Below are 16,327 nucleotides of genomic sequence, written 5' to 3'. Positions count from 1 at the left end.
AGAAGTCTACCACTTGTGAGGGTGAATATGATATATATATTTGAGGGTGGTCTGTTGAAGAACAACAGCGATGGCTACTACAAATATGCCTGAAGAAAACCCCCCAGCTCGTGCAACACAACAACTGCGCGGTCTCCTTTTCGTCTTTCGCGACAGTGCCCGTCGTCGTCGTCTTCGTAACAATATATATATCTATATATCTATATATATATCTATATATCTATATATATCTATATATATATATATATATATATATATATATCAGTGTGTCGAACCGAAAAAAATACGGGTTCGGTTACGGTTCAGGTTCAGGTAAATTAATTTTGTTCCGGTTCAGTTCCGGTTCGATTATTTCGATCCGCGAACCGGTTCGCGAACCGGTTCGGGGCGCTGAACCGGTTCGCGAACCGGTTCGGAAATTATAAATGACAAATTGCAACATGAAAATAAATTACAAATAAAACATCTGAAATCAGCACATACGAAACGGGATACATCGTAGTGTAAGGCTCAGGGATTTCTACCAGGAATGGTTTCTTTATGTGCACTCAAAGGTTACCTCACCGACGTTTACGCATTCGGACTTCATCTAATTGGGTCTGACGCAGTAGCTGTAAAATCCGCGACCTCCTTACAAACCCACTTACAAGTAGGACTCGCTAACTATCCCGCCACCTCGGCGTGTAAGCAATTGAAGGAACAGTGGGGAGAAAATACAGCTTTCTTTATTTGAACTAGCCTTCGGTAACTCAAATTAGACCCTTAAAGAAGTTTTCATTAAACAAGATACGGAATATGAAAAACACTTCACCGAACGCAACTCCAGAAGGACGTAATAGGATAAATATTAAAATAGAAGAGTTCGCTGACTCACAAATATGTTAGCTTCTAAGTGCCTATACGAAACCGGATGCATTATTATCAAACTCCACAGCCTTTTCTTTTCTCATTCCGATGGAAGCTAACTTCAAGAACTCGCGCGTTCTAGAAACGTGTTATGAAATGAGCACACAGCAGCATTTAGGATTTACGAGATTGTAGAAAAATGAAATCCCGTGACGCGATTTTTTTTTTTTTTTTTGCACAGCCTTCCAATTTTCTTTCTTCCGTGCAAGCCGCGACCAGCGCAATACTGCTTCCTATGTCAAGATTCATGGATGCAGCGTTTATATTCCTAAGACTGAGTGGAGAAGAAAAATATGTGAGCGAGGTGTGTGTCAGTTGACGGCACTTAAAAAACAAATGGCATTGATAGCACATTCATTGTCAACAGCGCGTGGCCGAACCGTTTTGACATGAGCCGGTAACCGTTATTTTTTTCCGGTTCAGTTCCGGTTCGGGTTTATCGCGATAACAATATAACGGTTCGGGTTCGGGTTCAGTTCCGCAAAAAGTTAATATCATGGCCATATAAGTTTCTAGTTTCTTTACTTCCCACATAGTCTTAACCTTCTAATGAAAGCGCGTGAAGTTTTAATCTCGACGTCTTTGCCGCAAAGTCCCCTCCCATTTTGAATTTCGCGCTGTAGTGACAGCACACGCCGCACACCGCTGCCGTAGCCGCCGCCGCCGACAAAAACAACCGCCGCACCGCCGCCGGTCGAAAAGCGACCGCCGCACACCTCTAGCCAACGTTACAAAAGTAGTGGACGTAACTTATGTTCACGCATTTTTCACAATTTATCCGTTAAAATAAATAAAGGCTGCGAAAATGCGGCCGCCCCAGACATTACTTTTCAACGTAAATGTTTCTAAAATGCAATCCGATCCAATCCAATCCAAGTCAAGCCGTGATTTTGTTTTGGATTATTGGTCGTGTGAGAAATCCTGATTTGGTGGTCCGCCTGGTAAATTGTGCTCGTCACAGGAAAATAGGATGTCTAAAAGTCCCACCATGTCAAGTTTAAAGGAGAATCGGCTTGCCGCTGCTCTGTGCTAAATTGTGAAGCCGTGTAACTGTAACAGTTCACCTTTCCTAAACAGGTGTTGCTTTAGTTTTCGGCCAGTTTACGGCGCAGGAACCTTCGCCCTATGTAACTTATATTTTTCTAATGTGAGTGACATAGTGGTTTATTCATCATATACACATTACGCTAGTTTTGCCATTGTATAAGTCTGCTGCTTAATATTGCCTAACAGGGCTATGGAGACACGTTTGTGTCAGTACTCTCAGTCAGTGCTGTCCGTGTTAAATTCTTCCTCTAATAGCAGTGAAAAGAGTTTCACATGAAAAGAGTTTCATTTGACATGAGCATTTCGATCACACACTCTGGTCTCCAGATGCTGAAATCGTCAGTCTCGTCTGGAAAGACGAGCAAGATCATGGTATGCGGACACAGGAATACCGGAAAAACGTCAATCATTGAACAGCTCATATATGGGCACAATCCCTCCAAAGGAGTGAGTATGACGAGTTCCTCGTCCTAGTTTGTGTGAATCCTCGATAATTAGCGGTTGATATTTTGTGACCATTAGGAAGCTCAACCCACGGTCGAGGACATTTACGTTGCTTACATTGACAACGACCGAGGAGGGAAGGAGAAAGTGCAGTTCTTCGACTCCGCTGGGGTGGTACGTAGCCAACTTTTGTCAATCTCTTTCTCATTCAGGGGTAAGCTCGCGTATGCTTGACACGTTTTGACACTAAAAGGCATATTGTGATTATGTTGGCCTGTTAAGTTAAAGATAAGATCTATTTATGAGAATAGTACAGGTGAAATAAACTTCATTTGCTGGTTTCACCTTGTATATGGTAGTAGTAAAAAATGAAACAAGCAACACATTAACTGAAGGTGCACGTAAACATATTATGACAGTTTTACAAACGATGAGGCGAGTACCTAGAAAAGTTTAGCATACTGTACTGGAGAAGTAGTGTACATGGTGCTGTACAAAAACACAATCCTTCGACCAAATATACCAGGGGTGGCCAAACTGCGGCTCTTTGCGGGTTCAAGTGCAGTTTGCGGCTCCCTGGTAAGCGTGCCCCCCTTCCCCTTCTGCACCCCAAGACAAAAGAAAGTTCTAGATTTAAAAAGAAAGAAAAAAAAAAAAGCTCAGGGTCTTGGCAGCCTTGTACTACACTACGTACATACAGCTGAACTGCTTTTTGACACATACAGTATAAACTCGTTACAACAGACATTTGTTTATAACATATTGCTTTCTGAAGTTTGTTTAGTTTTCCTATATGTACCATTGGTTTAACTTTGTTTCTGCATACAGCATACTCCTTTTACAACAGACTGAAATCTTAGTCACTATCAAGGTCTGTTATAACTGTAGTATGTTGCAGGTTAAGAAGGTACCGTAAAATACCGGGCAAGCGCCCACTCAAAATTTAGAGATAATCGCGGAAAATTGGGGGATGGGCCCTTTTCCGATCATCAATTTTACATATAAATGTACTGTGCACATTTTTTCATATCTCAGAAATTTGGATATGGGCGCTTAATGTGAAATGGGCGGATGCGCGGTATTCTATGGTAGGGCGAGGGAAAGGAAGGTGGGAGAGGACGAAGCAGACGCAACGCTCTGGAAGGGAGGGGGTTTCCTTCTCCCCTCGCCAGCATTGCGTCCATTGTACCAGAGTGCTAGGAGCAGCTACTGACCTGGGTGAGCGTCTGGCTTAGTGTGATATGCACGTAAATTATGCTCAGGATTATTACAGGTCAAACTTTGTCCTAATTGTGAATTATTCTAATATAAAAGAAAAACAGCAGAAAAAGAGAGAAGAAAACAAGGGTCTATTTATATTTGAAGAAATATGGTAGTCACGGTAGTTCCTGTGCAGCTGTTGATAGAAAGAGCAACAAACTATGACGTAACCCTGTTCCTACGCCGCTAAACAGCAGTGTCATCTTTAAAGCATGTGTGTAAGCTTTTGTAATAATTTTGGTGGTGGTTTTTGCAATTTATAATATTAGAGTTCTGAGTTTGGTAGGTTCATTAAACTTGCAGGACACATTTTTATGGGTAGACATGTTACCGCATATGCTAGTTCTTACTGGCATTTTAAAGAAATCTAATTTACAGGCTAAACAAACTACCGAGCGTAAAATGGACAGGGGGAGGAGAGGATTTATCCCAATGAACTGTTGTGCTGCGATTCACTTTTCAACCATTTTTTAATACCCATTGTAAATGAAACTTTCTTTGACTAGTGTCTTATTTAAGAATACTGTGTTCCTTTTATGCCCTATTTATTGTTATCACAGACGGTAATAAGTAACATGCTCGAGTATAGAAGAGGAACCCTTGATCACTATCATAAATGAACTCGTTGAGATGCAATCACTTTTTTATTCTCAAGTGATGTGTTAACAGATGTTGGCATCTGCTCCAAAAGCATCAATGGCTGCCCCAAACTAATATGTTGCCTGCTATAGAGCCTGCCACAAAAGGTTAAATGCCGCTTCAATCACTGGTATCTTGGTGTTAAACATTGTGCGACTGGAAAGAAATCAGCTTACCATTTCTAAGTAGCAATGCGCACCATACATTGGGATGCAGATAGAAGTTTATAACCAAAAGGATTTTGTGGTTGGGTATTTTTATGTCAGTTGATACAATAATGGTCCTGGTCATATTTTGTATATATTTTTTAAAAAATATGTACAGTGAAACCTGTTTAGAACGAACCCACGTACAGCCAATTATTGTCGATATCGAACTCGCGAAAAAGTTAAATAAAAATGCATGTAAAAAGTACTTTTCATAACGAACAACCATATTGGCTATATCGAAACTTTTTCCCCCCGGGAAGCCTTCCAAAAACGCGCAAACAGTCGTCTTCTGGTCTGTCCCTTCCCCCAAAAAAGAAGTAGGAAAGAAAGAAAATTCCAGAAGCTCAAGTTGTGAACGAAATTGAGCAAAAAGAAGCAATTCAAAAGGGGAAGAAAGCTAAAAAATACACTGCATGCACACACAGAAAAAAAAAACTTTTCATCCCAAAGCGTTCGCCCACGAAGGGAAGCGATTAAAAAAAAGAGATAAGCTAAAAAAAAAAAAAAAAATTCTGCACACATGTAAAAAAGAAAGAAACTTACAGCGCGTTGTTACAAGGCGGAAGTGAAGAGATGATAAAGAAAGAGAAGCTCTCGACTTACAACGAACGCATTGTGGAAGTTTGTTGTAAATTGTTTTGCTATATCGAAGTACTTGCTATATCGAACTGAACGTAGCGTTTCCTGCTGTTCGTTATAAACGGGTTTGACTGTATATACCAGGGTTGGGCAGTATTGTGATACAAATGTATCGCGATAGTATTTCAGGAATACATTTTGTATCTGTATTTCTGTATCGCGATAGATTTTTTTCACCATTATCTGTATCTCTGTATCGAAATACATTTTGAATGTTCCTTTGTATCGCGATACAATCAGGGTGAAGTGTATTTTGTTACATTTCTTGATAAATACTGCGCTCTAAATAACTCGAAAGTTATTTAATTTCTCCCATGCCATGTGCGCCTAAATAAATGTAGCGCTCTCGGTCGCAAGGGCGAGGATGCCTGCGCTTAGCAGTGGAGAATTGAATTGCATCTTTAAAAGAAATCGCTCTCCTTTAAAATAAAACCAAAGCTGACCGGGGATGTGAGGTGTGATGGCACGCACCAGTGGCTTCGACACACCGAGGAGAAAAGCAGATGCAAATAATGGAAATCCAGTTATAAGTGCCCCTACTGTGCGAAATGAGAAGTGCATATGTGCCTTCTCCCAGGTCTTAACTTCTTTCAGTCATTGCATGCAAAATAATGCTGTAAAAGTCCAATGTTGCTCAAAATAAACATTTTGAAAACAGAATTAAAAGAAATCTGAGATCAGATTTCTTTTATTCTGTGTGTTGTAGAACCATGTCAGGTTTTCTAGGTCTGCAGGATTTCAAGTAAAATTTTGGGCATCAAAGGGTTAAGGAGGTCCCATGTTTCTCAGTGCTTTGCCATCACAAGTTAGTTCAAGTCACTATAAATGGTTAAGGAGAGTTTAAAGGAAATAAAAGGTGGAGTTTTTTTTTAAATATTGTTGTGCAGTTTTGCCACATTTAGAGGAATGAACTGTTTCTGCATTAATAACAAAACTACAATAATGGCTAAGCATAATTTTCTTGTATATATTACAATACATTGTAAGATGCTCATTTTATATACTTTGAGCTGTTTATATGAAGTAGTTTGCTGTTAAATAATTTTTGACGTGTCTCTAAAACATGTTTATTTGATGTGTTTCATATTTGTTTTGCATAAAAATCTTATTGTAATTTTTTATATTATGTATACATATTGTAAACCTATCATAAAATAAATACAAAAGATATTCCTATGTGCATGCTCCAGTGTGAAATTGACGGCTGTGCAAAGTACCATAGTGAAACCTTGGCAATCTTCACGCCTCGAGCATCGTCATTTTACATCTGGAATAAAATTAACTATGGCGTTCACATATACCTGAATGCTCCTCCCAAACACATGGCTTTCACATATATTCTTTACATAAATATAAAAATATTACCCAGACCATCATTGTATGATTTGACATGGTAACACCCAGTGGTATTTTAACATGTTGCTTAACCTATATGAAAAGAAGTCTGTGGAGCCTAATTGTTTGGCGAACACATTTTTGAGGCATATGCTGACTGGGTCTCCAAATCTTTAGTTGTTCTACCTGAAAAAAAAATTATCTGAAAGTTCATTTCCTGAGATGATTTGAAAATTTGCAGAATTAGACCATTACATAGCTGTTTGGCAGCTACAGGCCACTTTTGCCAATTATAGGCCAATATCCATGGTCAATATAGTTGTGGATACCACCTTAGTGATGTATCAAGGCGCACCTAGTAACCACCCCTCTATCTGGTGGCATTTATTTTACATGTATTTTCTAAGTTCTATGTTCTAACTTAGTAGTCTCATCTATTTACTTTCTATTTTGTCTTTAAAGTGTTCTGGTCTGGCCTTGGTGATATTATTTTTTTTTCTTTTTACCAGGATTCTTCATGTGCAGAGGTTTCCAAGGCCCATCTGTCCCAAGCAGACGTAAGTTAGTCAGTACTCGAGTGTAATGTTCACTATCATAGCCTCAGCTAGCTTTCATTTAGAACTCATAAAAAGGTCAGTGCACGAACCTTGACGAAATAATATTTGCATTGTGGTCAAAATACATAGTTTCGTCGAGCACTTCATGCAGGGTACATTACGCATCTCCTGTCGCTACTTGGTGCCATTATGCTAAATTAAAGGGGCATCTGAAAAGTGCTTGAAAAAAATTGGTTTTTGAGATTAATGAAGTTTCAGTTTGCCTGGAAAAATCGTGATTTATCTTTATAGCTTACCTGGGGTTTTATAATGGGTACCACTCGTATTGCAATCTTAGTCTTCCAATTCAATGTCAGTCACCATAACATCGCCTGTGGCACCTTTTTGAGCAATAAATAAATATTCTGAAAAACACCCTAAATTGTATCCAAAACCCCCAACCACAAATTGCGAGGTTAGCAAATACCTGTTCTCCCAAATGCCATTCCAGTGAACTCTGAAATAAAAATATTTGTAATAAAAAAAAAAAAAAATCAAGAGAGCAGATAGAACCTTTTTTCTTTTTTTTTTTCTTCATAAACAATACCAAATTTATCTCCAACTGACATTTGATGAATCCAAAAAACATCCTAACCTCTACAAAAAAAAAAAAAAACCTATGGCATTATATTTGCTTAGCAAACACCCAATTTCACGGAATGTCAGTGTCTGGACTATAAGGTCCGTGAACATCCACGACAACAGAAAAACAAACAACTGCAAGTCTGTTTTCATGGTCTTGGATGTCTTTGTTTTATTTGCACCCTATTAGGGCTACATTTTCTCAATCTGTGCACATGTGAGTGCATATGACAATCACTGCCTCAGTGTCCACTAGTGTTGCTGCCATGTCCGGGCCGGTACATTGGGAAAGCTTGCAAAAGAAAGCTCTTCTGGGGAAGCTGGAACTGGGGGGGGGGGGGGGGGGGGGGGGGGGGGGGGGAGGGGGAGGGAGGGAAGGGAAGGGAAGGGAAGGGAAGGGAAGGACCACAGTCTTCCCAAGTATTCTCATGGGGGGGACTCAGCCCCCCTCCATAAGAATACTTAGGGGACCCTGGAGGTTGGGGGCATCTAGCAATTAGGAGAACTGCATAAGAAAATAATTTTTGCACACAGAAAATAGAAATTGCTGCATACGACGTAGTTAAAGGCCGACAACCAGGTTGCGCTTTCCACTTTTCTCTCGCTTCCTCCTCTCCTCCCTTCTACCCATTCCACCGTTACCTGTTTTCTCCTCCTCCTTCCCCCTCTCCACCCTCCCGTCCCCTACCCCTGCTTCATAAACCCTTGGCAGCTAAGCCATAAACTCTAACTAGAAAAAGAAAAAAAAATGGGGTTACGTTACAAAAGAGCAACCCCAACATGATTGATAAGTGGCCTTGAGTCCTTGAGTTACAATGCCGTTGACATCAGTGCAGGTTTTTAGCCAACGTGCCGTGCACTGGTATTTCTTTATAGACGCTTTGCACATGCGTCAGGTTACAGCTGCCATTGCCGACCTTCTCTTGTCTCACCGACATACCAAGCCACTGAAGCGGGCTTTGACGAGCCTCCACAAAGGCCAATGCTGGGGAGAAGGACACAGTCGGGTCTAAATTGGCATAATCTGTCCTGCTGTGGTAATGATGGAGCCAAGTGATCGAAATAAGAGGAAACAAAAACTGAAGGCCGGCTATGGCCACAGCCATGCACAGCTGACGCAGAGCATCTATATGTTCCCCTTGGAATGTTGTTTTTTTTTGGGGGGGGGGGGGGGGGGGGGGGGCAACATTGTTAAATACGACTGGAGCAATTCTTGGTTTTTGAGTGCATCATTTCATTTTTTTTTATTGTTAAAATAATGACGATTTTGGAAAACATCCTCTGCGCATGCGCAGCTCCACGCAAATGCTGGTTTGAAAGTTCTGAGTATGAAAACACGGGAGGTGTGTGTCCGAGTGAAATAAGTCACGGCCTCCCGAGAAAGGGAGATAGATCTTGCTTCCTAGATGCAGTGACCTGTGAGTGATTGAGTTCTCCCACCGTATCCTTTGTACACATTGTGGCTTATCTGCAGCTTATCTTTCACCCTGAAGTTCGTACAAAGAAGCTTCTTCACTCTTCCTTTCTTGTGGTCTTCGCGATTTCATACCAATGCATTCCGATCCAGGCTTCCGATAGGGGGCAGCAGTTATTTTGGAAAAAACGTGAAGCCACATTGATTAAAAAATGCAGTGATTAAAAAGCACTAAGCAAAGACGTACCACACAGTGCAAGAAGCAAACTCTTCTCGTTCCCTGGTCCTGGAAGGTTCCTCCGCTAATCCTCCAGCACACAGATTGTGACGCGTCCATTCAGGGGGCATCCTTTTTGCAGGCTTATCTCCATTCATGTGATATGCTCGCACAATAGATGTTCACTTGCTTGACCCTGAACCACCCTACCATCCAAATTGCATGCACAGACCCATGCCCACATTTCTTAGTCCCTTCTTTCCATCCTTCGCTTCCCTCGCTCGAAGACATGGAGAAGGGCCCTGTCTTGCAGAATCTCGAGTCTGGTCGTCCGCCTGTGAAGGAAAAAAAAAAAAAAAAAAAAAAAAAAAAAACTCAGCGAGGATAGAGTTCTTTCTCAAACCAAACTCAGATTGTAATATCTAAAAAAAAATGAAAGCCGTTCGCAACTCCCTGTAACGCCCAGTTAGAGCGCAGCTCTTGAGGAGGAGGATGGAAGGGTACTGAGGGGAGAGTATACCCCTCCTCCCTCCTCCTCAACTCGTCATCCTGCCTGCTACTCCACCACGTGAACCACATTACCTCACGTGGCCCCCGTGAGGCCACATGATCCCGTGACGCCACGGGGGTCACGTGACCCCAGGGGGGTTACGTGACCCCCCCCTCAGGACCTTGCTCAGGGGGTTCACGTGCCCCCCTGAGGGGGGTCGCAAGGATGTTTTGGCATGGTGTCGAAACGTCACCATGCCGAAACGTCGCCGCAATTACGGCGACAGCGACGCCATTTAAGCCGGAAACTGGCGCCTAAGAGCTGCGCTCTAAAATAGTACATCAACACTGAATGAAATGACAAAAAGGATCTTGGCTCCAGCCCCCCCACACACACACACGCACACATGCGCACGCACACACACACACACACACAAACACACTCACACACACACACACAAATATACTTCAGGTGTCGCTGCTCATTAATGGTTTCAGGGAGAATGGTGAGTGAGTAACAATTCGCTGGGATGCCTCACACAAATATTTCTAAAACATTCCAATTTCTTCACACTCACTTCAGCTTGCTTTCTTTGGCTTGAGCCATGTGCTATATGTGTTGTGCAGCAATGTAACTGTCAATCCATGTTGCATGCACGCATCACACTAGAGGATGCACGAGCCCTTGAAACTGACAAGAGAACCCCCTGTCCAGCAAAAAAGAAACATGCTTACTTGGATTTACGAACTTGTTACAGTAGTTTGTACGGCTCTCTTTCGGTCGTGCAAGAATGCGAAAAATATTGCTGCTCTTCATCACACGCATGCAAATAATGAACAACGATTTATTTTGCACGGCAGTAAAATCTCATTTCGTAAGTGCTTAGGACATGAAAATAATGAGTCTTCAGTTCAGTGTGCCTCCTGTTCACCAGCACTAGACATATGCAGAAAAATAGGTATTGCCTAGCTTTCTCAATCCTTTTTGCACTTAGTCACCAAAACATCTCCCTTCCCACTTTCTTTTTACCAACTCTAGGGGGGGGTGGGGGGATGGGTTGAATTGGTGTAGCAGCGTCCCCGGCCATTGAAAAAGACGAAGCCCACAGGTGGAATGATGTTGGCCGGGTGTGTGCACTTTGCCCAATGTCGCGGGGCGGTGAATATGTGAGTTCTCATGCAACAGAACCTTTCAACCTCAGCTTGAAGATAGTTGCACCATTTTCTCTTCCTTCACAACATGTTTATTACATTGAGTATACTGAATAACATTTTTATTACTCAGAGTCTTAGAGTGTTTCTTTTTCCTTTAGTGTTCTAGATCAGAGGAATCTTCAGTGCCATCAGTCGCATTTTTACGATGAAGGTGCTCTTCCAAAGCCAGACAATTCTCAACACAAACATAGAACAGTAATCTTTACACTCCTCGCTTTGCCTGAAGCAAATATTCAGACTTTTTGTGAGAGGGGAAGGCTTATTGAGTCATGGGTTATCTCACTTCTTGTCATTAACATCGAACAAGGTGTTAAGATGCTGGAATCAACAAATAATTTTGGTTCAGCCTCATCAAGCTTGGCCCATACTCAGTTATGCAAGCTTCAGAAAATTTTATTTTGTGATCCGATTGGACTCCCTTAGTTTTAAGTCACGGTTAATGATCTTTTTCTTTCTTCCAGTGATTTCAGTGATTGTGGTGATTTAAATTGACATCTGAATGGTGGACACATTAATCATATAGGTACTCACCTGCTTCCATTCACTGGAATCTTGTGGTATTTGGCCCCAGGTTATGGTCATGAGTTGAGAACACATGCTTGCTAAGATTGGGCATGTAAATGTGTGCTAAATTCTTACCTGGGCTTGAACGTTTTGTGAGGTTCACGTCTGTTTATGCCACACATTCTAAACGCATGCTGGAACATCTGGTGAAAATCAGCCCCATGAAACTCTTATAGGGGGGCACCATCTCATGGCAGTTAATAAAATCTCTTCTGGCTATCGGTTCACAAATTACTTTTGATTCGCAAGGAAACGTAGTATGGTACACTGCACGACACGTAGTGTGGAAATGGTACACTGCACGACATAATTAATGCCGGCATAACACCTTTTTTGCATTTGGCTCAATCGGGATATTGACAAACACTACTTAAGTTTGTGCACTGAGTGAGCATGGGTGGGGGGGGGGGGGGTTCCACCACACTAGCAGTTTTAATGATAGCGTTTCAGTTCTAAGAGAAATTGTGACTAAACTGACGATCTCTTATTTGTGCTAACTTTGTTGAGCTTCGTACGATCCAGAACTATTGCTTCTTTGACAATAGGTAGTAGATTTTTATTCGCTACACCAGATGAGGATGAGAGAAGCAATCCCACAGCCAATATAGGGGGTGGAGAAACTGGGAGCTCGTGCCTGCTGAAATATACAGTGAAAAGCGACTCGACCTTGGGGTTGTGCGAGAAAGGAATAGGGATTGGAAGGCACGGGGGAGGCGGGGGCATTGTGTGTGGCCTTTCAAAATAATATTTGGAAGATTGGTCAATCCGGTACAAACTCTATTCTCCAATGCAGGGATTCTCAAACTTTTCAATCCCGAGGAACGCCTGTCTCTCTGGACTGATAGCCGAAAAACCCCTCCTGATCTCGGCATCGACTCAATAAAGCAATGCATTAGCCTACAAAAATTGTAAACAACAGTGCACATACTAGGGAGTGGTTGGCTCATAGCTCTGCTTCAATGGGTGACTCAGATATGCCAAAAGAGTGATTAAACTGTAAGAACACCTTACTTAGGTGAAAGGACAGTGAAGGAAATTCGAAGGCTCGGGGGAACCAATGGAGGCCCCCCTGAGGAACGCAGTCTGAGAACCCGTGCTTCAATGTAACGATTCTTTTCTAGGGTGTTGTTTTGCTGTATGCCATCAACCAGAAGGAATCGTTCCTGCTTTTGGAGCAGCTCAAGAAAGACATAGACAAGCACAAGGAGAAAAAAGAGGTAATGCACATGCATTAAAATCATATGGTGGGCTAGTGGGGTAAACATCACTAAAAAATACATTTTGTATATAACAAAAAGCATCCTTCTTTTTTCTATCCGATGCCTTTTTTTATCTTTCTTCTTCCTTCTTTTTTTTTTTGTCTTTGAAATACCTCACTTTTTTTCGCCTTTTTTTGTCTTGTAAATAAAACGCCAGTTGTCAGTGCTCTTTCCTGTCTTCTCGTTCTTCCTTCAATCGTCCTTGTGCTATTTTTTAGTAGTGCACATGAGCTGCCTTTAAACGGAAAATGGGGGGAAAATGGTCTCACAAAAATGTACTCTTGCTTGCATCCCCAGCTAGCATTTTTGGTCATCGGGAACAAAGCAGATCTGAACTCGGAGAGGCAAGTGGACATAAAGTCAGCCATCAGTTGGGCCACTAAGGAAAGAGGTAACAGGCATCCTTACTCCGAATACTTGTCTCAGTGGCATTCTTCGTATCTTTAAATTTGCCTTTTTTATATATAAGTATTGTACAGCCGTTTGTTATCTACAGATTATAGAAGTGGGTTAGAGCAACACTGTGCACTTTCGAAAAAGGAAAGCCTCCAAAGTTGGGTTAACGTTAAGAGACTGTTTTTGTTTTATAGAACTTGGAAGTTAGGTTTCCACTTTTCAGTGGTATGTAAAATGAGATCACTATCAGTAAACTTCTTTTGTCATGAATCACATTGATTGCTTCCAGAACAAGCTATGTAATCTTTTTAGGGTGGGTTCTGAGCTTTTTAGGCTCGGAGTAAACGTTCTTCGGCGTAACCAGAAGTTGCATGGTAGTGTTCTTTAAAGTAAAGGGGCACCTAGAGCGTTTTAGTAGATCGTTTAGTCGCTCCCGCCACGCTATCCGCAATCCGCTACATCCTTCACTATATGTAGCGTAGCAGAACCGCCATTTCAAGTTTTAGTAGGACGTTCGCAAACTGCTACTCATTACAGTGTTACAATAACTAACGCAACGCAACGAGCGGCTCTTTCAGACACTAAGGCTTGCGTAAAATAAATGTTTGTAAGGCAATCCTTTGCATTTTGTTTATTAACTTCGATATCTTAATAGACTATTCTTTCTTTATCAAATAAAGTGCTAATTTTTGCTTCTTTTTTAAGTAAATGATTATTGTGTTTGTAATTGAATACAACGTACGGCGAAGCTATCCAAGCCAATCCGATATGAGTCAAGTGCGAACGCCATTGAGAGAAAATTTCAGAAATAAATGACGAGTGTAGCTTTTATGTTGTGTCGTTGCGATCGGTCTTTCTTTCGTCTTTCTCACTGTTCACCAAAAATGAAACGCCACGGAAGTCTCTCAGATCCGCCTGCTCACTCGCCCCCTTGGTCGGTTCTGTCCTCACGACAAAAGCACCTGAGCAGGAGGCCGCATCCTTCGCTCACAGCACCACGAATTGCAAAGCTTGTTTTTCCCCCCGTGGATGTATTTAGCATGTCCACCGTAAATCGCTACCTGTTACAGTCCTGGATCGGCTTTGTCACGGCTACTTCTCCCAGCAGCAAGACATAATCCGCCCCTCAGAACCGTGATTGCGAAGAGGACAGGCGCGGCGTGGCAGCCATCTTGAATTGCATCCTTCGCTGGCTCTCCGTAGTCTCGCCAAGACTCGTTCTCGCGAGATCCACGCTAGGTCACCCCCCTAAGTGCGCTACGTTTCTCGCAACTCTCGTAAAATCGGGCGCCTCCGCTAGCTTCCGCAGCTCCGCTAATTCTCTGCTAGCATCGCGCATGCGCAGTAGCATCATCGCTCACGCGTATAGCGCAGCAGGGGTGCCAAAACAATCTACTAAAACTTTCTACTGACAGGGTATTTATGCTCGCCAAGGATTTTATTTGTACATGACATATGAAAGTCAAACTACCCTGAACACAATTTGCGGCTCGAAATTTGTTTTCTTTCCGCCCAAGAACCGCCTATCAAGAACTGGCCGGTTTCTCTTTGGTCACATGCCATTCTCTACGGTTTAGACACAACCCCCAAATATAACCACTCGTGGGTCATCGAAGGCACACACTCAATATTAAAAATATAATAAAAATATGATACACATTTTTGTGACTTCTAAAAAGCTGCAAAAACGTTAATTGAAAAAATTAAAAAAAAAAAAAAAAAATGTTGCACAGCCACTTGACTTTTGGCAACTTTTTCCTCCTCTATATTTCTTCTTTTTCCCCAGTCCAGTTTCGGTCTCGAGCAGTTGCGTTTTTTGTACTTGATTAAAAATATATGTGACACTCCAGAAAAATATTAGTTGGGTAGTCTTCTAACACCAAAATCAATCGCCTGGCAAAAAAAAAAAGGGGGGGGGGGGGTGTTAGTGTTTTTAAGAGAGTCTAGCTTGCGACACCTAGCCTGTGAATTTTGAAACCTTTACAAGCCCGTAATTTTCACCAGGAAAGAAATGTAAACTGTAAAATAACCTTTCTGCTTTGGGCTCAAAAAAAAAAACAACGCAAAAATACAATCTTACTGGCCTAAATTCTTTCCAGGCGAGGGAGTTCCAAAGACCAGATCCACTAGGAAGAAGCATTTAGACTTCAAGTTGGAATCGGGTGGGAGGGGGTACCCATTTTTCACTGTCCCACTAGCCTCCCATCTGGGCTTGTTACTTGTGTAGATTCGTTCAAGTATTTCTCTGACTTCCTCCGTCTTTACCAATCCTCTAGTCTCCCCTTTGTTGCCTCAGACTTTTCAGAATCCCGCCTTCCGTTTTCCAAAGTAAATACCTTGATCCCATGCAGTTTCACCTGTTGCTCTTTCAGGGCAACTAGGGTGGGTCTGTTGTACATAGAAACCACATACTTTATGGTTATTAACTGGCTCTATCTAACTTTCCAATTGGGTGCAGAGTCTGAGTCCTCCTATTTGAACAAGTGTTTGAGCAGTGAGGCAAGCATGAGAAGTAATCAGAAAGCTCTCCTATTAGGGTAGGTGCATACTGCATTCAGGTGCAGTTTGCTGGCATTAGGCATGGGCAACTTGGCCAGCTGCCCCAGTTGCCCATTGCAGCCATGATTGCGACTGACCTCTTAGTTACTTGGAGCATGCAATGTTCTGGGGAAGAGAAAGGGAAGCAGAAGTCCAGTTGAGCAGAGAGTGAAGGCTCACAAAGTTGCAGTTTCGTTTTCATCATTTTGTAAAGTTTTTGTTTATAAGTTTATTTTAGTTGTTTCCTGTTTTCCAATCATTGCAGTTTGCACAATGTCATGCGGGTTTGCCACTGTACCATGCATTTGTATGATGGTGGGCTTGCTGTTTATTGAATACTAAGCAGTGTATGGTTATTTTTCGTGAGACTGGCTTTTGTGTAGCTTAATGACAAGAAATGTGGCGCCAAAACTATAGTGTGGTCGAACCCGGCTAAAAAGGTTTTAATCAAACTTTTCTCCATCGTTCATAGCCTTCCCAGTACAAGGTCAGGCCATATCAATCGGGTGCCCTTTTCGGTGTATTGGCGACGAGCTTGACCATAAGCAGTGCTGTGGTTGTCCTTCCATGACTGGCCA

At 42.1% G+C, this 16,327-nt stretch overlaps 1 protein-coding gene across 2 annotated transcripts in view; it reads left to right on the top strand.

The window, feature by feature from the left end:
* The window catches only part of LOC115311683 (NF-kappa-B inhibitor-interacting Ras-like protein 1), a 137,462-nt gene that overhangs the window by 103,370 nt on the left and 17,765 nt on the right, over positions 1 to 16,327 (top strand). Inside the window, exons 1-6 of one of the 2 annotated variants that reach the window (XM_029970459.4) lie at positions 1,795 to 2,053; positions 2,281 to 2,400; positions 2,476 to 2,571; positions 6,989 to 7,036; positions 12,678 to 12,773; positions 13,113 to 13,206. In XM_029970459.4, coding sequence (XP_029826319.1) covers positions 2,281 to 2,400; positions 2,476 to 2,571; positions 6,989 to 7,036; positions 12,678 to 12,773; positions 13,113 to 13,206 — 454 coding nt within the window. In that variant the 5' untranslated portion in view covers positions 1,795 to 2,053. Of the gene's footprint in view, positions 1 to 1,794; positions 2,054 to 2,280; positions 2,401 to 2,475; positions 2,572 to 6,988; positions 7,037 to 12,677; positions 12,774 to 13,112; positions 13,207 to 16,327 lie in introns of those variants that run through there. The other variant, XM_029970460.4, reaches the window with a different exon arrangement.

The sequence above is a fragment of the Ixodes scapularis genome, unplaced genomic scaffold (genome assembly GCF_016920785.2).
Source record: "Ixodes scapularis isolate PalLabHiFi unplaced genomic scaffold, ASM1692078v2 PGA_scaffold9__187_contigs__length_104089568, whole genome shotgun sequence".
Taxonomy (NCBI): Eukaryota; Metazoa; Arthropoda; class Arachnida; order Ixodida; family Ixodidae; genus Ixodes; species Ixodes scapularis.
Note: the sequence above shows the minus strand (reverse complement) of the source record. Positions and strands in the feature narration are given on the sequence as shown.